The sequence below is a fragment of the Cololabis saira genome, chromosome 9 (assembly GCF_033807715.1).
Source record: "Cololabis saira isolate AMF1-May2022 chromosome 9, fColSai1.1, whole genome shotgun sequence".
Classification (NCBI taxonomy): domain Eukaryota; kingdom Metazoa; phylum Chordata; class Actinopteri; order Beloniformes; family Belonidae; genus Cololabis; species Cololabis saira.
Window position 1 is genome coordinate 42,412,265 of NC_084595.1, and position 17,101 is coordinate 42,429,365.

The window sequence follows — 17,101 nt, forward strand, 5'->3', positions numbered from 1 at the left end:
CCCACCTCATCCCTACAACCCCACCTCATCCCTACAACCCCACCTCATCCTTAAAACCCCACCTCATCCTTAAAACCCCACCTCATCCTTAAAACCCCACCTCATCCCTACAACCCCACCTCATCCTTAAAACCCCACCTCATCCTTAAAACCCCACCTCATCCCTACAACCCCACCTCATCCCTACAACCCCACCTCATCCTTAAAACCCCACCTCATCCTTAAAACCCCACCTCATCCCTACAACCCCACCTCATCCCTACAACCCGACCTCATCCTTAAAACCCCACCTCATCCTTAAAACCCCACCTCATCCTTAAAACCCCACCTCATCCTTAAAACCCCACCTCATCCTTAAAACCCCACCTCATCCTTAAAACCCCACCTCATCCCTACAACCCCACCTCATCCTTAAAACCCCACCTCATCCTTAAAACCCCACCTCATCCTTAAAACCCCACCTCATCCTTAAAACCCCACCTCATCCTTAAAACCCCACCTCATCCTTAAAACCCCACCTCATCCCTACAACCCCACCTCATTGTAAAATGTAAGTAAAATGACTTATTTTCATAAAGAGCCTTTCTACAAATAAATGTACGTTTTGCGTCTCATGTATTAATTCACACACGCACTAATATACTTGGGAAACAGTTAGGCACCAAATATAATATATATACATATACAACTTTATTGATCCCACATAGGAGTAATTCATGTTATATCAGCTATAGAGAACAAGGTAATGCCGAAAAACAATATATATCCCCCCTCACAAAAATAAGAAAAATAGAGAAACATATTTTCTCATCAACAAAACATATTTAAATTTTTTAAATAACAAAATAACATATTTGCACCCTTTTTCAGACAATGAAATAACATTTGAACCATTTTTCAGACAATAAAATAACTGAAAAATCTGAAAAATGGTTCAAATATGTTATTTTGTTACTTGAAAAATTTTTTAATATGTTTATGTAAAATATGCTTTGTTGATGAGAAAATATGTTTCTCTATTTTTCTTATTTTTGTGAGGGGGGATATATTTTATATTTGGTGCCTAACTGTTTCCCAAGTATATTAGTGCGTGTGTGAATGAATAAATGAGATGTAAAACGTACATTTCTTTGTAGAAAGGCGCTTTATTTAAATAAATCAATTTACTTGTATTAGTTTACAGCGCAGTCTTGCCACATCCAATATGGCGGCGACGTTGACGTACGGATCAGCGCCATGGATGTATTATATAATGTAACATATGTTAGGTGTGTGTGTGCAGGAGGATCTCAGTGGAAACACCCACACCTGCGCCTCCGCGGAGCCGCAGATGATCTACAGGATCATTAGAATGCTTATGAATGTGGTCGAAAACGCAGATCTTCGGTTATGTGTGGATGCAAATGTTTTTATAAACGGAGGGGGGGAAATATTCGTTTTTAAAAATACCCGGCTACGTGTGGACAGGGTCTTAGACTTGTGTTATTCCTGCCTGATATCTTATTTTCACAAACCATACACCGTTGGCTACAACGGAAATGTTTAAGTACAAGAATGACAAACCATTATTATTCTTGCTATTAAACATTTCTGTTTGGTGCAAATTGGCAATGCAATGTGTTTCTGAGTGATTATTCCGCCGAACGGCTTAGTTTCAGCCATCCTCGTTCCCGAGACACACACGACCGCGCTTTGCGAGTCCACGGCACAGCCGTGACGTCACGCCCAGAAAGAGACTTTTCTTTGACTTTTCTGGCCGTTATAAAACATTTTTGACGGATATAAAGTCCATGACTTAAAAATATAGAATACAAAGATTAGTAATTGGTGGTGATTACAGCTGGAGGTGTCCTGTGAACAGTTTTAGAGGCTTCTCTTTTACTATTGCGGTCTATGGGAAAAAAGCTTTCTGGGCCCCATGGGATTTTTTGTTGCAGTACCGCGGCTGGCCACTGGAAAAAATCGGCGTGCCTGCTGAGCGCGAGACTGGGGGCCTGATCAGCGCTCGATGGGGCGGATCTATGGGCGTGGCCATAGCGAGGGGGCGTGGTCAGAGCGAGGGGGCGTGGCTCCAGCTGCTGCAGCCTCTCACACACAGACACGGGGAAGGAAGAGCGACCGTCTCCTCCGCAGACTGTTGTTGTTTGTTTGTTTGTTTGTCTCGCAGGGTTAACGGATCTTTCGTCACCATGGCCACGGGTGGGCCGGTGGAGGTGTACCTGGACATGCTGTCGCAGCCGTGCCGGGCCATACACATCCTGCTCAACTGCGCTCACATCCCGCACCGAGTCCGCGCGGTCGCTCTGCGGAAAGGTGAGCCGGTGTCCTGACCATTTCTGCTGCTTTGCCGAAAAATGCTCCCTAATGGTTTTATACCTTTGTAGAGCTACAATTTTACTGTGTTTTACTCCCTAAACCACGTCCTTTCCCCCCCAAGTGGTCCTTGTCACTTGCCAGGCCGTCATTGTAAATAAGATTGTTCTTAATGACCTGCCTGGTTAAATAAAGGAGAATCACTGAATGAATATCAAATAAAGTGATAGAATTTTTTTTTTCTCTTTATCGTATAATGTTCACAAAGTGTAATGCAATTCATGTCATGGGTAGTGTATTTTGAAGGATCAAATACTCAACATCGCATATTATCAATTTTACATCGTGCAAGAAATGATGGACGTGCCAAACAAACTTTGAAAACGCACTGTGCGCATGCGCAGAACCACAAAGTAGCAGTTCTCGGCAGGGAGCAGGGATTGGCAGAACACCTGTTCTCCTCCGCTGCAGACCCGGGCCGGGGCAGCGGGACGCCCGCAGGACCGGCCCTCGGCTCCCCGGCTCCCCGGGGGGACGTGGAGCTGCTCCCGGCAGTCCCTGCTCTGACCTCCGAGGCATTCAACTTTCACCCACTTCTGTCCAACTGCTGCTCAAACACTTTTTTTTTATTTTTTTTTTTATTGAACACAATTTATAAACAAGATTAAGAACACACATTTATACAAAGTGCTAGTAGAGGAAATACAATATATGAAAATAAAACATATTTTGGGAGGTATCATGAACAAGAGAAATACACAAACAATAAGGTAAACAAGTAAAATGAATAACAAAAAAAACAGTAAGGCATTTTAAGGCAAATAACATCGACATTTCAGAACGAGATAAAAATAAAAGATACTTTGATATATCGGCTTATAATTTTTTTGCAGTTATTAGGGCCCGAGCACTGACAGTGCTAAAGCCCTATTTTATCTGTAGGAATTTTTATTTTCCTTGTTTTTCTTCTGACGAAATGAGGGCCTAAACGTGCCCCAAAAGTCACCAAATTTTGCACGCAAGCCAGGCCTGGCGAAAAATGTGATATTTAATGGTTTGCATTAATGGGCGTGGTCTAATGGCTCAACAGCGCCCCCTAGAAAACTTTGTGCCTCAAGCCCCACAATATGGTTTGACGTACATGCACGAAAATTGGTACACACCTGTATCATCATGTCGCAACTTAAAGAAAAGTCTCTTGGCGCCATGGCCGAAACCAAACAGGAAGTCGGCCATTTTGAATTAATCGTGTAATTTTGGTGAAATTTTTGCCATTTCTTCGTCCGTTAATGCGGCCCGAACAGTAACGTGCACCCAGGTGTGTTATACATCAAAATGTGTGTCTCCATCCTGCGACGATGCGCATTACTTTATCAGTCAAAAGTGTTATCGTGGCGACGCTAGACAGCAAAAAGCGCACCCCCCCTTCATCTGATTGGTCCATATGTGATAGTTCCTACTTTCTGCCATAACTTTTGAATGGTTTGACATAAATAGTCGTGGGTGGTGTCATCGGACTCGGTATTGAGTCCTTGAACATAATTGGTGCAAATTAGCCCCGCCCCTTCTTGTGATTGGTCGATATTTGATAGTTCCTATTTTCTGCCTTAACTTTTGAATGGTTTGACATAAAGACTCATAGGTGGTGTCATTGGACTTAGTTTTGAGTCCTTCACCTTTTGTCTGAAAATTGTTTTTTTATAGAGACAAAAAAACGTTTGAACTCATTTAAAAAACATTGGAAAGAGGGCTTCATTTTTCTCCACTTACAACAGTGTATATGATATTTAGCCAGTAAAAGAATGACATTAACCAAGAGGGACACTGATTTGTGAATTGTATCTATGTAAAAAATAATATTTGGGATTTCTAATTTTGGAATGTCTTTCATTTTTAAAGATAGCCGATTTCTAATTTCACGCCAAAATGTTTGTGAGACAGGACACAATAGAAACATGTGATCAAGTGATTCTTCAGATTCATTACAGAGAGCACAGGGGTCAACTTCACTGCTGTTCTAATCCGGCAGTTTTAAGATTTGATTTTAAAACTACGTCAATATAAACGTGACAGAATGCAAATAAAAACAAGAAACTCATAGCAAGTGTCTGCTGACCAGTTCGGCCTGGAATAACTCAGGTGTGATAAACTCCAGGGAGTGGCAAGTTTGAAGTCAAATCTGGAGACGGGTTTATGACGTGAGCGGCTCCCAGAGCTCAACGTTTTATTGAAACGCTTGACCTGGACAGGAGTTGGTAAAATATTTTATTTCAGGTTACATTTTCTGTAGTTTCTGATCATTATCTGTGAAGGTGAATTGTGTTTTCAGGAGAACACAAGACTCCAGAGTTCACCAAGCTGAACCCCATGCAGAAGGTCCCAGTCCTGGAGGACAACGGCTTCGTCCTCACTGAGAGGTAGACGGAGACAGACACGCACTCACATGCAGGGACACCTACACACTAGGAATGGGCGATATTTTACCGTTCACGATAAACCGTCAAAAAAATTCCTCACGATAAGAATTTGTCATCTCGCGGTAAAAACGATAAATTCTTGTTGATGATGTTTTTGTGTAAAGCTGATTTAAGGAAGGAAGGAAGGAAGGGAGAAAAGAGGAAGGGAAGAAGGAAGGAGAGAGCAGGAGGAAAGAAGGAAGGAAGGAAGGAACGGAAAAAAGAAGGAAGGAAGGGAAAAAAGAAGGAAGGAAGGAAGGAAGGAAGGAAGGAAGGAAGGAAGGAAGGAGGGAGGGAGGAAAGAAGGAAGGGAAGGAGAGAGCAGGAGGAAAGAAGGAAGGAAGGGAAAAAAGAGGAAGGGAAGGAGAGAGCAGGAGGAAAGAAGGAAGGAAGGGAAAAAAGAAGGAAGGAAAGGGGAGAAGGAAGGATGAAAACAAGGAAAGGAGGAAGAGGGGGGGAAAAAAGGAAGGAAGGAAGGAAGGAAGGAAGGAAGGAAGGAAGGAAGGAAGGAAGGAAGGAAGGAAGGAAGGAAGGAAGGAAGGAAGGAAGGAAGGAAGGAAGGAAGGAAGGAAGGAAGGAAGGAAGGAAGGAAGGAAGGAAGGAAGAGATTTATAGTTACAGTTAAAAAGGTGGAGTTGAATTGGTATTCTTTTTATCGTCATCGGGATGAATGCCAGAAATTATTGTGATACCTTTTTTAGTCCATACCGCCCATCCCTACTACACACCCACCTCAACGTTTTAGTGACATCTTTACACTACACTTTCAGATGATACCGAACATAATCTTTTCCGGGCCGACCACTTCATGCCGATCTCAAAACAAACAGAAAGCACAAAATTCACATTTCAGAGCCCGTACATCAGATTGCATGTTCATTGCACACTACGTCAGCAAATCCCAAAACTATTCCGACCAAAAGCAGTATATTTTATTTCCTTACTGTTACATTGTCATTTTCAGTCTATCCACACCATCTTTGACCATATTTCACAGCTTAATCCTTCACAGTAGTGAAACTGCTTCATGCGCCGTCATTTCATATCCTGCCGGTCGCAGCCATTTTGTCGACTTCTCGTGGCTTTTGGGAATTTACGTAAACTTTGTTGACATTTTACATGTCTCAGCTTTCAAATGATGTATTTCACTTGAACGAGACTTCAACTATCAGGTAGAGACCTTTGAGCGTAAACTCTGAGGCGCCGCAGCCATCTTAGATCATTGACCCACAGTTGCACAGCACATAGAGCGACACCCACAGAGAGACCTGCACAGAGCACAGTTATTTTTGGATTGAGATTTTACATTTACAAAATCACAAGTATTTTATAGCAATATTCCCTTCAAAAAGGGTAAAACACATTTGGCACAGTATAGGTATCCAAGTGCCCAAATAGAGTCTGCCTGGTACTATCCACACTAAAACCTTCATAAAATCTATGTGCTTTAAGCTATTCTCATGTAACTTGGTACAGTTGTAGTCAAGGAGTTGCTGAATCCAGGCAGTGGTATCTTTGTGCATAGATGCATTGCTATCATGGTGTTTTCCGCTGTGCAAACCTAAAAAAGTAGACAAGGATAAAAATGTCATTTTTTTCTTTGGTTTATTACAATTTGCTCAGGCATGTGAACATTCACAATGTTTCTGACACTGGAAATGTATGCTGGGAGGTCTTAGCTATCCATTGAGACTAAGATTATGTATATTGTCCTTTATAATTGTGGAGATAATGTTGATTTAATTTGGATAGGCCTGTTCAGGCCAAGTTCACCCTCTGAAATCCCTAGGGGGTTAAATATCTCCCGCTCACCTCAGGGGTGTCCAGGATCTGTGCCAACACCTGAGGGCTGCCTGTAAAGTCCAGTGTGAATCACCTCTTTGTTCCTGAACTTGCCTGCTACGGGAAAAAATACAATTCTTTTAATTTAAAAAGTCAGCTTTGTTTAGGCTGAGTTTGGACCTCCAGCTGTTTCCGGACCTCTTAAGGCTGGGACACACCAAACTGGAGCATGCTCTGCACGTTCGCGAGGCGTAACACGTCCCCATAACTTCAATGTCGTCCAGAAAGAAAAGGGATAAAAAACAACCGGAAATGTCGAATCGTTCTCGTCTCGAGTTCTGAACTGAGCCCGCTGTTTTCACGTCTGAAAGAAGTCGACAAGGATGGAAAATAAGATGCTAATAATTAAAATATAATACAATCAAACCCAAGCTAAATTACAACCGACGTGGTGATAGAGTGTAGTTTAGTGTTTGTACCATCGCTGTTTAGCATGTAAGTTTACCATCGTCATTTCCGGTGAATCGATTCGTTAGTCACGGCTAGGACTCCAACAATCAGATTGGTCGTAACAGACGACGGATAGGGGCCCATTCTACATGTCAAACCGGCCGATATGATCGCCTACTGATTACTGATTACCGGGTTGGTGTGTCCCAGCCTTAAGAGGGGCGGCAGTAGCTCAGGTGGTAGAGCGGGTCGTCCAATGATCGGAAGGTCGGCGGTTCGAATCCTGCTCTGTCCCAGTTTCCTGTCGTAGTGTCCTTGGTGTAAGACACCTTACCCTCCTTACCCCGTGTGAATGTGTTTGAATGTGTATGAATGTTGGTGGTGGTCGGAGGGGCCGTTAGGCACGATATGGCAGCCACGCTTCTGTCAGTCTGCCCCAGGGCAGCTGTGGCTACAAATGTAGCTACCACCACCAGAGAGAATGTGTATGAATGAATAATGATTTCTGTAAAGCGCTCTGGGTGCCTTGAAGGGCGCTATATAAATCCAATCATTATTATTATTATTAACATCTCCGTACCAGCCTTAAAACGAACACAAACAGGTCAAGCTCTTTATTGTTCTGAGGACTTACTCACTTACAAGCTTAAAAAGCTTCAAAAGTTTAAAAAGCTTGCTTTGTCTTCACGAGACCCAGAAAAACGCCCCCATGAAAAGAAACATCCAGAAGCAAATGAACAATCTCCAGTGGTGGACAGTAACGGAGTACATTTACTTGAGTACTGTACTTAAGTACATATCCAGAGGATTTGTACTTTACTTGAGTATTAGATTTCTTTGGTACTTATTACTCTTACTTGAATACATTTCCAAGACAAATATTTTTACTTTTACTCGAGTAAATTTAGATAAAGTACTCGTTACTTTCAGGTCTGCTCTTTTTTCTTCTTCCCTAAAATCCTATTGGACACAAGCTGTTTTTGTCAAAGGAGGAGACAAGACAGACATTGGGAGACAGTTTGTTATGCTCTATATTGCTATATTGTACTGGTACATGGTACATGGTCTTTGAGGGGGATCCAGACTTTTTATATAACATTGTGGTTCTAAAAGCAGCACATCAGTGCATTTGGTTTCAAAGAGTTAATTCTCAGAAACAAGAGTTAAAAGATCCTTAAATTAATTTAGAAAAAATATAGTAATTTACTGATGTAGAAAATAAGAAAATTACTCTTACTCTTACTCTTACTTTTACTTAAATTTAATTTAAATTTAAAATAATTTACTTTTGGATACGTAAGTACCTTTAAAAGCAAGTACTTTTCTACTCTTACTCAAGTAATATTTTGACTGAGCTACTTTTACTTGTAACGGAGTAAATTTTGACCAGTAGTATTTGTACTCTTACTCAAGTACTGGGGTCGAGTACTCTGTCTACCTCTGACAATCTCTCAGGTTGATGTTTTTTACACAAAGGACTTAATTCAGTTACAATTCTTTACAGAAGCTTTCACTGAGTGTGTGAAACTCTGAGTCCATGACCACTCGCTCCGACCGACTCGTAGAACTTTACACTTTAGGGTGTTGCTGGACGGGGAAATGTTTCCAGATGAGGGGGGGTCTACTAGAGCTAGACCCCCCTTCATCTACTCATCTAGAACTAGACTCTTCAGTCTACGAGGAAGGAGTTTGAGATGAGGAGATGGGGATCCACACTTGCTATGTTTGTGTGTCACAGCGACGCAATCCTCAAATACCTGGCCACCAAGTACGTCGTCCCTGAGCACTGGTATCCATGGCAACCAGAGCGGCGAGCTCGGGTGGACGAGTACGCGGCGTGGCACCACACCAACACGCGAGCCCGTGCCGCCAAGGTCTTCCTGCTGGAGGTAAACGCAGAACGCTCCCGTGACGTCCACACACTTGCTGGGTGATCACAGCGTTCACAGCAGTACCCCCCCCCCCCCAGGTGCTGCTGCCGGGGCGGATGGGAGTCCCGGTGGACGAGCCGCGACTGAAGCGTGCGCTGTCGGAGCTGGACGACACGCTGGACAAACTGGAGACCATGTTCCTGCGGCGGCAGCCGTTCCTCTGTGGCGACGACGTCACCATCGCTGACCTGCTCGCCGTCTGTGAGCTCATGCAGGTGAGACGTCTGAGGGGGGGGGGGGCTGGTTGCTGAGTTGTTAATAATAATAATAATAATAATAATAATAATAATAATAATAATACATTTTATTTACAGGACTGTCTCAGAAAATTAGAATATTGTGATTTTCTGTAATGCAATTACAAAAACAAAAATGTCATACATTCTGGATTCATTACAAATCAACTGAAATATTGCAAGCCTTTTATTATTTTAATATTGCTGATCATGGTTTACAGCTTAAGAAAACTTAAATATCCTATCTCAAAAAATTAGAATATTCTGGGAATCTTAAACTTAAACTGTAAGCAATAATCAGCAATATTAAAATAATAAAAGGCTTGCAATATTTCAGGTGATTTGTAATGAAATACCAATAAAAAACACAATTTAAAACATTCCATACGACCCCACCCCCCACGCGTACACACACACTCACTCACACTCATATACCTGTGCACACACTCACACGCCCACACCCACACACACACACACACAATAAGGGGACTGGTGACATGGCTTAGCACTAACGATCCAGGTGAGGAAAACACTACCTATGGGTGGCCGTCCACACCGAGAGGCATCACCGACCACGACCACCAGAAGCATCCCCACAGAGACCCCCCCAACCCGGACAGACCGGGGCAGACCCCACACAGAAGGTGGAGCCCCCCCCCAGCTACCCAGGAGGGGTAGCTGGGGGGGTTTTTAATGTGGGGGTCAAAGGTCAGGTGGGGGTCCATTTTGACACCTAGGTTGATGATTACAGATAAGAGCGGGAGTTTCTGGCTGGAAAAGGTGATGCTGGTTATTGGGGATGAATTTACCTGGTGTGGGGTGCCGATCAGAACGGCTTCTTTTTAACTGCAGGAAATTGTGAGCTATGTTGGGCCTTAGTTGTTCTGAGGTGTGTGTGTGTGTGTGTGTGTGTGTGTGTGTGTGTGTGTGTGTGTGTGTGTGTGTGTGTGTGTGTGTGTGTGTGTGTGTGTGTGTGTGTGTGTGTGTGTGTGTGTGTGTGTGTGTGTGTGTGTGTGTGTGTGTGTGTGTGTGTGTGTGTGTGTGTGTGTGTGTGTGTGTGTGCAGCCTCTCGGAGGTGGGAGGGATGTCCTAAAGGACCGCCCCCTGCTGCAGCGGTGGAAGTGTCGTGTCCAGGCGGCTGTCGGCCAGTCCTTCAACGAAGCGCACGCCGTGCTGTTCGCCGTCAGAGACCGCCACCGGGGCAGGCTGTGATGTCACAGAGGAGGCGGAGCCACGGCACTAATCCTCAGGAGGAGGAGGAGCCTAACGGGAGGATGAAGATGTTTCACTAATGGTGCTTTTCCACCAGCACCTACTCAGCTCGGCTCGACTCAACTCGGCCTGGTTTCTTTTCCATAACAATTCAGCTGGAGCAGAAGTAGGAGGTTGGAGTGAAGCTGCTGTGACGTATTTGATTGTGTATCTAAACGGAGAAGACAACAACACTAAAGATGTAGAACCTGGAGGAGATGATAGATGTGCTGCTGGATCTGTGGCTTGTGTTCAATATCAAGTTAAAAAATGAGAGTGAGAGAAGATTCAAGCAGCAACGCTTTCTTTTTTGTTAGTTCATCTCGGCGCTGCTGAAAAGTCAGCTGGAGCCGTGAGCAGCTATGAAGAGACAGAGCTCCTGGTAGATCTGGTCGTTCCTTTTTTCCCGTCTAGATCCCTTTTTAATTCTCTCCTCAGCACCAGGTTTATGAACATCTGCACCTCAGAGTTGGATCATGAAACAGACTTTTGCTGCCATTGCCTGAATAAAATGAACAAGAATCCGTCTCTTTCTCTGATTTCCTCCTCCTGACTCAGACGTCTGACTCCAACCCCCCGACCAATCGGTGGCCTGTAGTGTGATGATGTCAGATACAGCCGACTCAGCCGACAGAGTAGTTACAGAAAAAGTATCTACTCGGCACGTTAGACCCCTGGTGGAAAAGAACCAACCCGAGATAAATGCAGTCGGGCTGAGTAGGTGCTAGTGGAAAAGCAACATAACGTTTGTGTCAATGAAGCTGATTTCAAATTTCATAGAAATAAAGTAAGATTTTGTTTAACAAACTGACAGCAGCAGTGAATCAGAACCACATGGCCTGATACTTGGACCTCATTGGTTGACGACCGGCTCAGGCCTCGATCATTATCATCATTGTTGTCATGTTTTTGACTTGTTTGTTTTTGTCTGTAATCTAAAGACTGTTTTTGATCCGGTTTAACATGTAAACAGAAATAAAGCTGTGATTTTATTCTCTTACTTTCGGTTCCTTTGTTTGTGTCTCGCCGTTGTCATGACGACAGCACCTCCCCCTCCCGAGGCGGAGACCTCGCAGCCACCAGGAGGCGCCCACGCCGCCGGTCTACGTGATGAATTTTTTTTTTAAATCAAGATTCAGAAATTCACCGTTTCCTTTGAAAAATGGAACGTTTTCTATGGAAGTAGATTTGTTTCTAAATTATTCAATCAAAGAATATATTTTCAATAAAAAAAAATTCATTTCAATCAAAGAAAAAAGTGTTTGAACGCAAAACAATATTTGAGACTCAAAAAAATGCATTTGAACACTGTTTTTCTTTGATTGGAAATGTTTTCTTTGATAGAAGTTTTTTTGTTTGAAGCAACTTTTTTGATTGAAGTGGTATTTTTTGTGTTTGGGCCATATTATGGGTAGGACATTTGTGTCTTTATCATTTAATTTTTTTTTTTTTTATTTAACCTTTATTTAACCTTTATTTAAGTGCAGCCTAGGGGGGTAAGGGACTAATCAAAAAAAGTTGCTTCAAAAAGAAAAAAAAAATCACTTCAATAAAAAAACTTTTTCAATCAAAGAAAAACTGTTTGAATGCAAAAAATATTTCAGACCCAAAAAATTATATTTTAAACACTTTTTTTGGATCGGAAATATTTTTTTCGATTTGAAGTGTTTTTTTTTTTTTTTTGTTTGAAGTGAACAAAGTTTTGAAGTCTTTTTTTTTTTTTCGATTGAATCATTTTGACACAAACATCCCGCAGTGGGCGGATGCTTCCCCATTGGTCAGACCATAAACAGACATGTTTGAGTGACAAGTGTCTACACCAATGTCTACTGCCCCCGACTTTGTCTAAAATGGTCTTGTTAGTTTGTGCTGCTTTAGTTTTGAAGATATAACGGGTTAATTATGACACGATGACGTCACGCAGCCCCCCCACTTTGTTGATGTCCAGGTGAAGCAAAATTTTAAAAAAAATGTCCAGGTGAAGCGGTGGAGTGAGTGTCGTTTCGTGAGGAAAGTGTGATGTTCCTGCTTTGGAGCTACTGGGCCACGCCATTATACACACGTGGACAAAATTGTTGGTACCCCTCAGTTAAAGAAGGAAAAACCCACAACTCTCACTGAAATCACTTGAAACTTACAAAAGTAACAATAAATAAAAATGTATTGAAAATTAAATAATCAAAATCAGCCATTAATTTTGAATTGTTGATTAAAATAATTATTAAAAAAAACAAACTAATGAAATAGGGCTGGACAAAAATGATAGTACCCATAACTTAATATTTTGTTGCACAACCTTTTGAGGCAATCAATGCAATTAAGCGATTTCTGTATTTGTCAATGAGCGTTCTGCAGCTGTCAACAGGTATTTTGGCCCACTCCTCATGAGCAAACTGCTCCAGTTGTCTCAGGTTTGATGGGTGTCTTCTCCTAATGGCATGTTTCAGCTCCTTCCACAGATGTTCAATGGGATTCAGATCTGAGCTCATGGAAGGAACTTTAGAATAGTCCAACGCTTTTCTCTCAGCCCTTCTTGGGTGTTTTTGGTTGTGTGTTTTGGATTTTTGTCCTGTTGGAAGATCCATGGCCTGCGACTGAGACCAAGCTTTCTGACACTAGGCAGCACATTTCTCTCCAGAATGCCTTGATAGTCTTCAGATTTCATTTTACCTTGCACACATTCAGGACACCCTGTGCCAGATGCAGCAAAGCAGCCCCAAAACATTACTGAGCCTCCTCCATGTTTCACCGTAGGGACAGTGTTCTTTTCTTCGTATGCTTGGTTTTTGAGTCTATGAACAGAGTTGATGTGCCATAAAAAAGCGAGACTGAAATTTGCAAAAATGCATGTTGACAAGCCACAAAGTTTCTGGGAGAATGTCCTTTGGACAGATGAGACCATACTGGAGCTTTTTGGTAAGGCACATCAACGTACGAACCAGCACCGTACCGTGCGGGTCGCCGCGTACCCTACGCCGTAGGCTCTGCGTTGGTGTAACGCGGAACCATAAATCAGGCTTTAGCAATTTGGGCCATTCTGTGTGGCGATAAATGAAAAAAGATTAGACAACGTCGTGATTGGACAAGGAATTGGCTGGGCAGACGTGGGAAATGCAGCCTTTTTTTCGGCTATTAAAACATGATTTGTAATGTGAATTTGCAACACTTTAAACTACAAATAATAGTTTTTTGATGTGACATCAGAGATTGCCCATGCTCTCTGTGAAAGGATGAGTCAAATCGGGTCGTAGCTGCTTCAAATGTGATTCCTTCACGAGGAGCGACCAGGATTTCAATCACGTTTGATTTTCTTCTTTGATTTGTGATCGGGAGCTCGTCGTGAGGTGTTAATCTCTCGTCGTGAGGTGTTAATCTCTCGCCGTGAGGTGTTAATCTCTCGCCGTGAGGTGTTAATCTCTCGTCGTGAGGTGTTACTCTCTCGTCGTGAGGTGTTAATCTCTCGTCGGGAGGTGTTAATCTCTCGTCGTGAGGTGTTAATCTCTCGTCGTGAGGTGTTAATCTCTCGTCGTGAGGTGTTAATCTCTCGTTGTTACCCCACGTATGCTGCATGAGGCACAACCAACGATTGGGTCGAAATCCGGCCCGATCCAAAAAATAGTCGCACGAGTGGAAAATTGGCTCAAATGAGCCGATAATCGCAGTGTATGCCCGGTTTAAGGAGTATCCTCAAATTCTAGGAAATTCCTGTTATTAGTAAAAGTTGTGTGACGTCAGGTGAAGAGGCAACTGCAGAGACGGAGCTGAAACACGGCTGCAGGTCCGGATGGCGTCAGCCCCAGAGTTCTGAAAGCCTGTTTGGACCAAATATCTGGGATTCTGCGGCACGTCTTCAACCTCAGCTGGAGCCAGGTTATTGACATGTAGCCCTAACATCCCAAATCATTAAAGTTCTGGAGAGACTTTTTTTTGGCCCACCTTAATAAGCAAACAAGCCCCTGCTTTTCAGTGTGGGGTTGGAGTTGAAGATGCTGTCGTGCAGCTGCTCCAACAAACCCACACTCATCTGGACAAACCCGGTGTTCTGCCAGTTTCTGCTGCTTTGCCAAAAAATGCTCCCTAATGGTTTTCTACCTTTGTAGAGCTACAATTTTACTGTGTTTTACTCCCTAGCCCACTTCCTTTCCCCCAAGTGGTCCTTGTCTCTTGCCAGGCCGTCATTGTAAATAACTGTTCTTAATGCCCTGGTTAAATAAAGGAGAATGACTGAATGAATATCAAATAAAGCGATAGAATTGTTGTTTTTTTCTTCCTCTTTATCGTATAATGTTCACAAAGTGTAATGCAATTCATGTCATGGGTAGTGTATTTTGCCAATCAAATTTTGAAAATCCACTGTGCGCATGCGCAGAACCACAAATGGATCGCTGCAATTCACAGAAACAACTGGATTCCAGGCAACGAAACGTGGATTTGCGGTTCCCATTTTGTATCAGGTAATGTTGGATTTTTGGGTAGCTAACGTTAAACGGTCAAATCATAAAGTTCGGTGTCCTCATCACTTTAATTTCTACAACAAATCCTGCCTAAAAGTCGGACCAAGCGTCAAGACTTTTGTAAGCCTTCAAGTTTTGCTTCGTGTATTTCCCCGGCGTAGAAATTAAGTACATATAAATATCAGGAAACTGGATTTGTGGCCAAATATTAATGTCCATGGACCACTGGTTCTTGGTAACTGTACCAAATATTAATGTCCATGGACCACTGGTTCTTGGTAACTGTACCAAATATTAATGTCCATGGACCACTGGTTCTTGGTAACTGTACCAAATATTAATGTTCATGGACCACTGGTTCTTGGTAACTGTACCATATATTAATGTCCATGGATCACTGGTTCTTGGTAACTGTACCAAATATTAATGTCCATGGACCACTGGTTCCTGGGGTAACTGTACCAAATATTAATGTCCATGGACCACTGGTTCTTGGTAACTGTACCAAATATTAATGTCCATGGAAAACTGGTTCTTGGTAACTGTACCAAATATTAATGTCCATGGACCACTGGTTCTTGGTAACTGTACCAAATATTAATGTCCATGGACCACTGGTTCTTGGGGTAACTGTACCAAATATTAATGTCCATGGACCACTGGTTCTTGGGGTAACTGTACGGGTCACTGTCAAGTCCAACTGCCTTTAATTTAAGCCGATAATCAGCTGTTATTCCGTCTTCTCCACTAGTTGCAGCTGTTTTTGCTGATGTTTTTCCACTCAGTGTGAGTAAGGGTGCTGGTCCAGTGGGGAAGTGACGTCAATGCATTCCCTATTGTTGTGTCTCAGAAATGTCCTTGAGACAAGTTGCTGTGAAGGTCATCAGGATGCTCCAGTCAGCCTCGACTTTAAGATCCAAGCTGAAACTGACCCCTCACAGATGCCGTCCGCTGGTTGTCCTACTCCGGGGTCACAGGTGATGGCACCACCGCCGCTCGTCTCGGGTTTGGGGCTGCAGCTCAGAAGCGTCAGGGAGCCGTTCTTCAGACGAGAGGCCCGGAGCTGGAACAGACTCCGAGGTGCAGAACCTCGTTCTCTCAACTTTAGAGAGCTGTTTCAGGGTTTATTCAGCGCTTTTCCACTAGTACCTACTGAGCCCGACTCCACTCGCCTCGGTTTGGTTCTTTCCCACTAGGGGTCTAACGTGCCGAGTAGATACTTTTCTGTATCTATTCTGCCGAGGTTCTAAGCTGCTGAGTCGGCTGTATCTGACATCATCACACTACAGGCCACCGATTGGTCGGGGGGTTGGAGTCAGACGTCTGAGTCAGGAGGAGGAAATCAGAGAAAAAGCAACTCTGACGGCGGCTTCTCAGCAATGGCAGCACAAAAGTCTGTTTGGTGATCCAACTCTGAGGTGCAGATGTTCATAAACCTGGTGCTGAGGAGAGAATTAAAAAGGGATCTAGACGGTGATAAGGAACGACCAGATCTACCAGGAGCTCTGTCTCTTCATAGCTGCTCACGGCTCCAGCTGACTTTTCAGCAGCCTAAAAAAAATGTAAAAGCATCTCCGCTTGAAGCTTCTCTCACTCATTTTTTAACTTGATATTGAACACAAGCCACAGACCCAGCAGCACATCTATCATCTCCTCCAGGTTCTACATCTTTAGTGTTGTTGTCTTCTTCATTTAGATACACAATCAAATACGTCACAGCAGCTTCACTCCAACCTCCTACTTCTGCTCCAGGTGCTGAATTGTTATGGAAAATAAACCAGGCCGAGTTGAGTAGAGCCGAGTAGGTGCTAGTGGAAAAGCGCCATATGTGTGACAAGAACATGTTTCTGAGGGACGCGGGACACCGGGCCTTCAGGGAGATGCTGCGTCCGGCCAGCAGAAGTGTTTCAGCGTTTCAGTGCTTCTACGTACAGATCAACCAATCAATCAGTCAATCAAACTTTATTTATAAAGCACTTTTCATACATATACTGTATGTAGCACAAAGTGCTTTGTTTAAAAATTGTACAAGTTAAAAAGTAAAAACAGCTGACGCCTCCGATGCAGAGAGCCCCAACTGAGGACATACTGGAAATAAACTAAAAGAAAATCTACCATAAAATGATAAGAACATGATGTAGTATGAAATGTAAAATAATAATAATAAATAGAATAAAATTAAATAAATATAATATTTAAAAAAATATTCATAATAATTAGAATAAAAT

At 42.9% G+C, this 17,101-nt stretch overlaps 1 protein-coding gene across 1 annotated transcript; it reads left to right on the forward strand.

The window, feature by feature from the left end:
• Window positions 1–2,085: 2,085 nt before the first annotated feature.
• gstt2 (glutathione S-transferase theta 2) lies at window positions 2,086–11,419 on the forward strand. Its single transcript, XM_061730144.1, has 5 exons — window positions 2,086–2,313; window positions 4,643–4,730; window positions 8,740–8,890; window positions 8,971–9,147; window positions 10,234–11,419. The coding sequence occupies exons 1-5, from the start codon at window positions 2,190–2,192 to the stop codon at window positions 10,378–10,380; spliced, it is 687 nt and encodes a 228-aa protein (XP_061586128.1). The 5' UTR covers window positions 2,086–2,189; the 3' UTR covers window positions 10,381–11,419.
• The last annotated feature ends 5,682 nt before the right edge of the window (window positions 11,420–17,101 follow it).

Bases quoted from the DNA above. Each gene is read 5' to 3' on its own strand.
- gstt2 (XM_061730144.1), top strand. From the start codon at position 2,190: ATGGCCACGGGTGGGCCGGTGGAGGTGTACCTGGACATGCTGTCGCAG. The intron at 4,731-8,739 runs GTAGACGGAGAC...TGTGTGTCACAG, and splicing joins GGCTTCGTCCTCACTGAGAG to CGACGCAATCCTCAAATACC. The intron at 8,891-8,970 runs GTAAACGCAGAA...CCCCCCCCCCAG, and splicing joins CCAAGGTCTTCCTGCTGGAG to GTGCTGCTGCCGGGGCGGAT.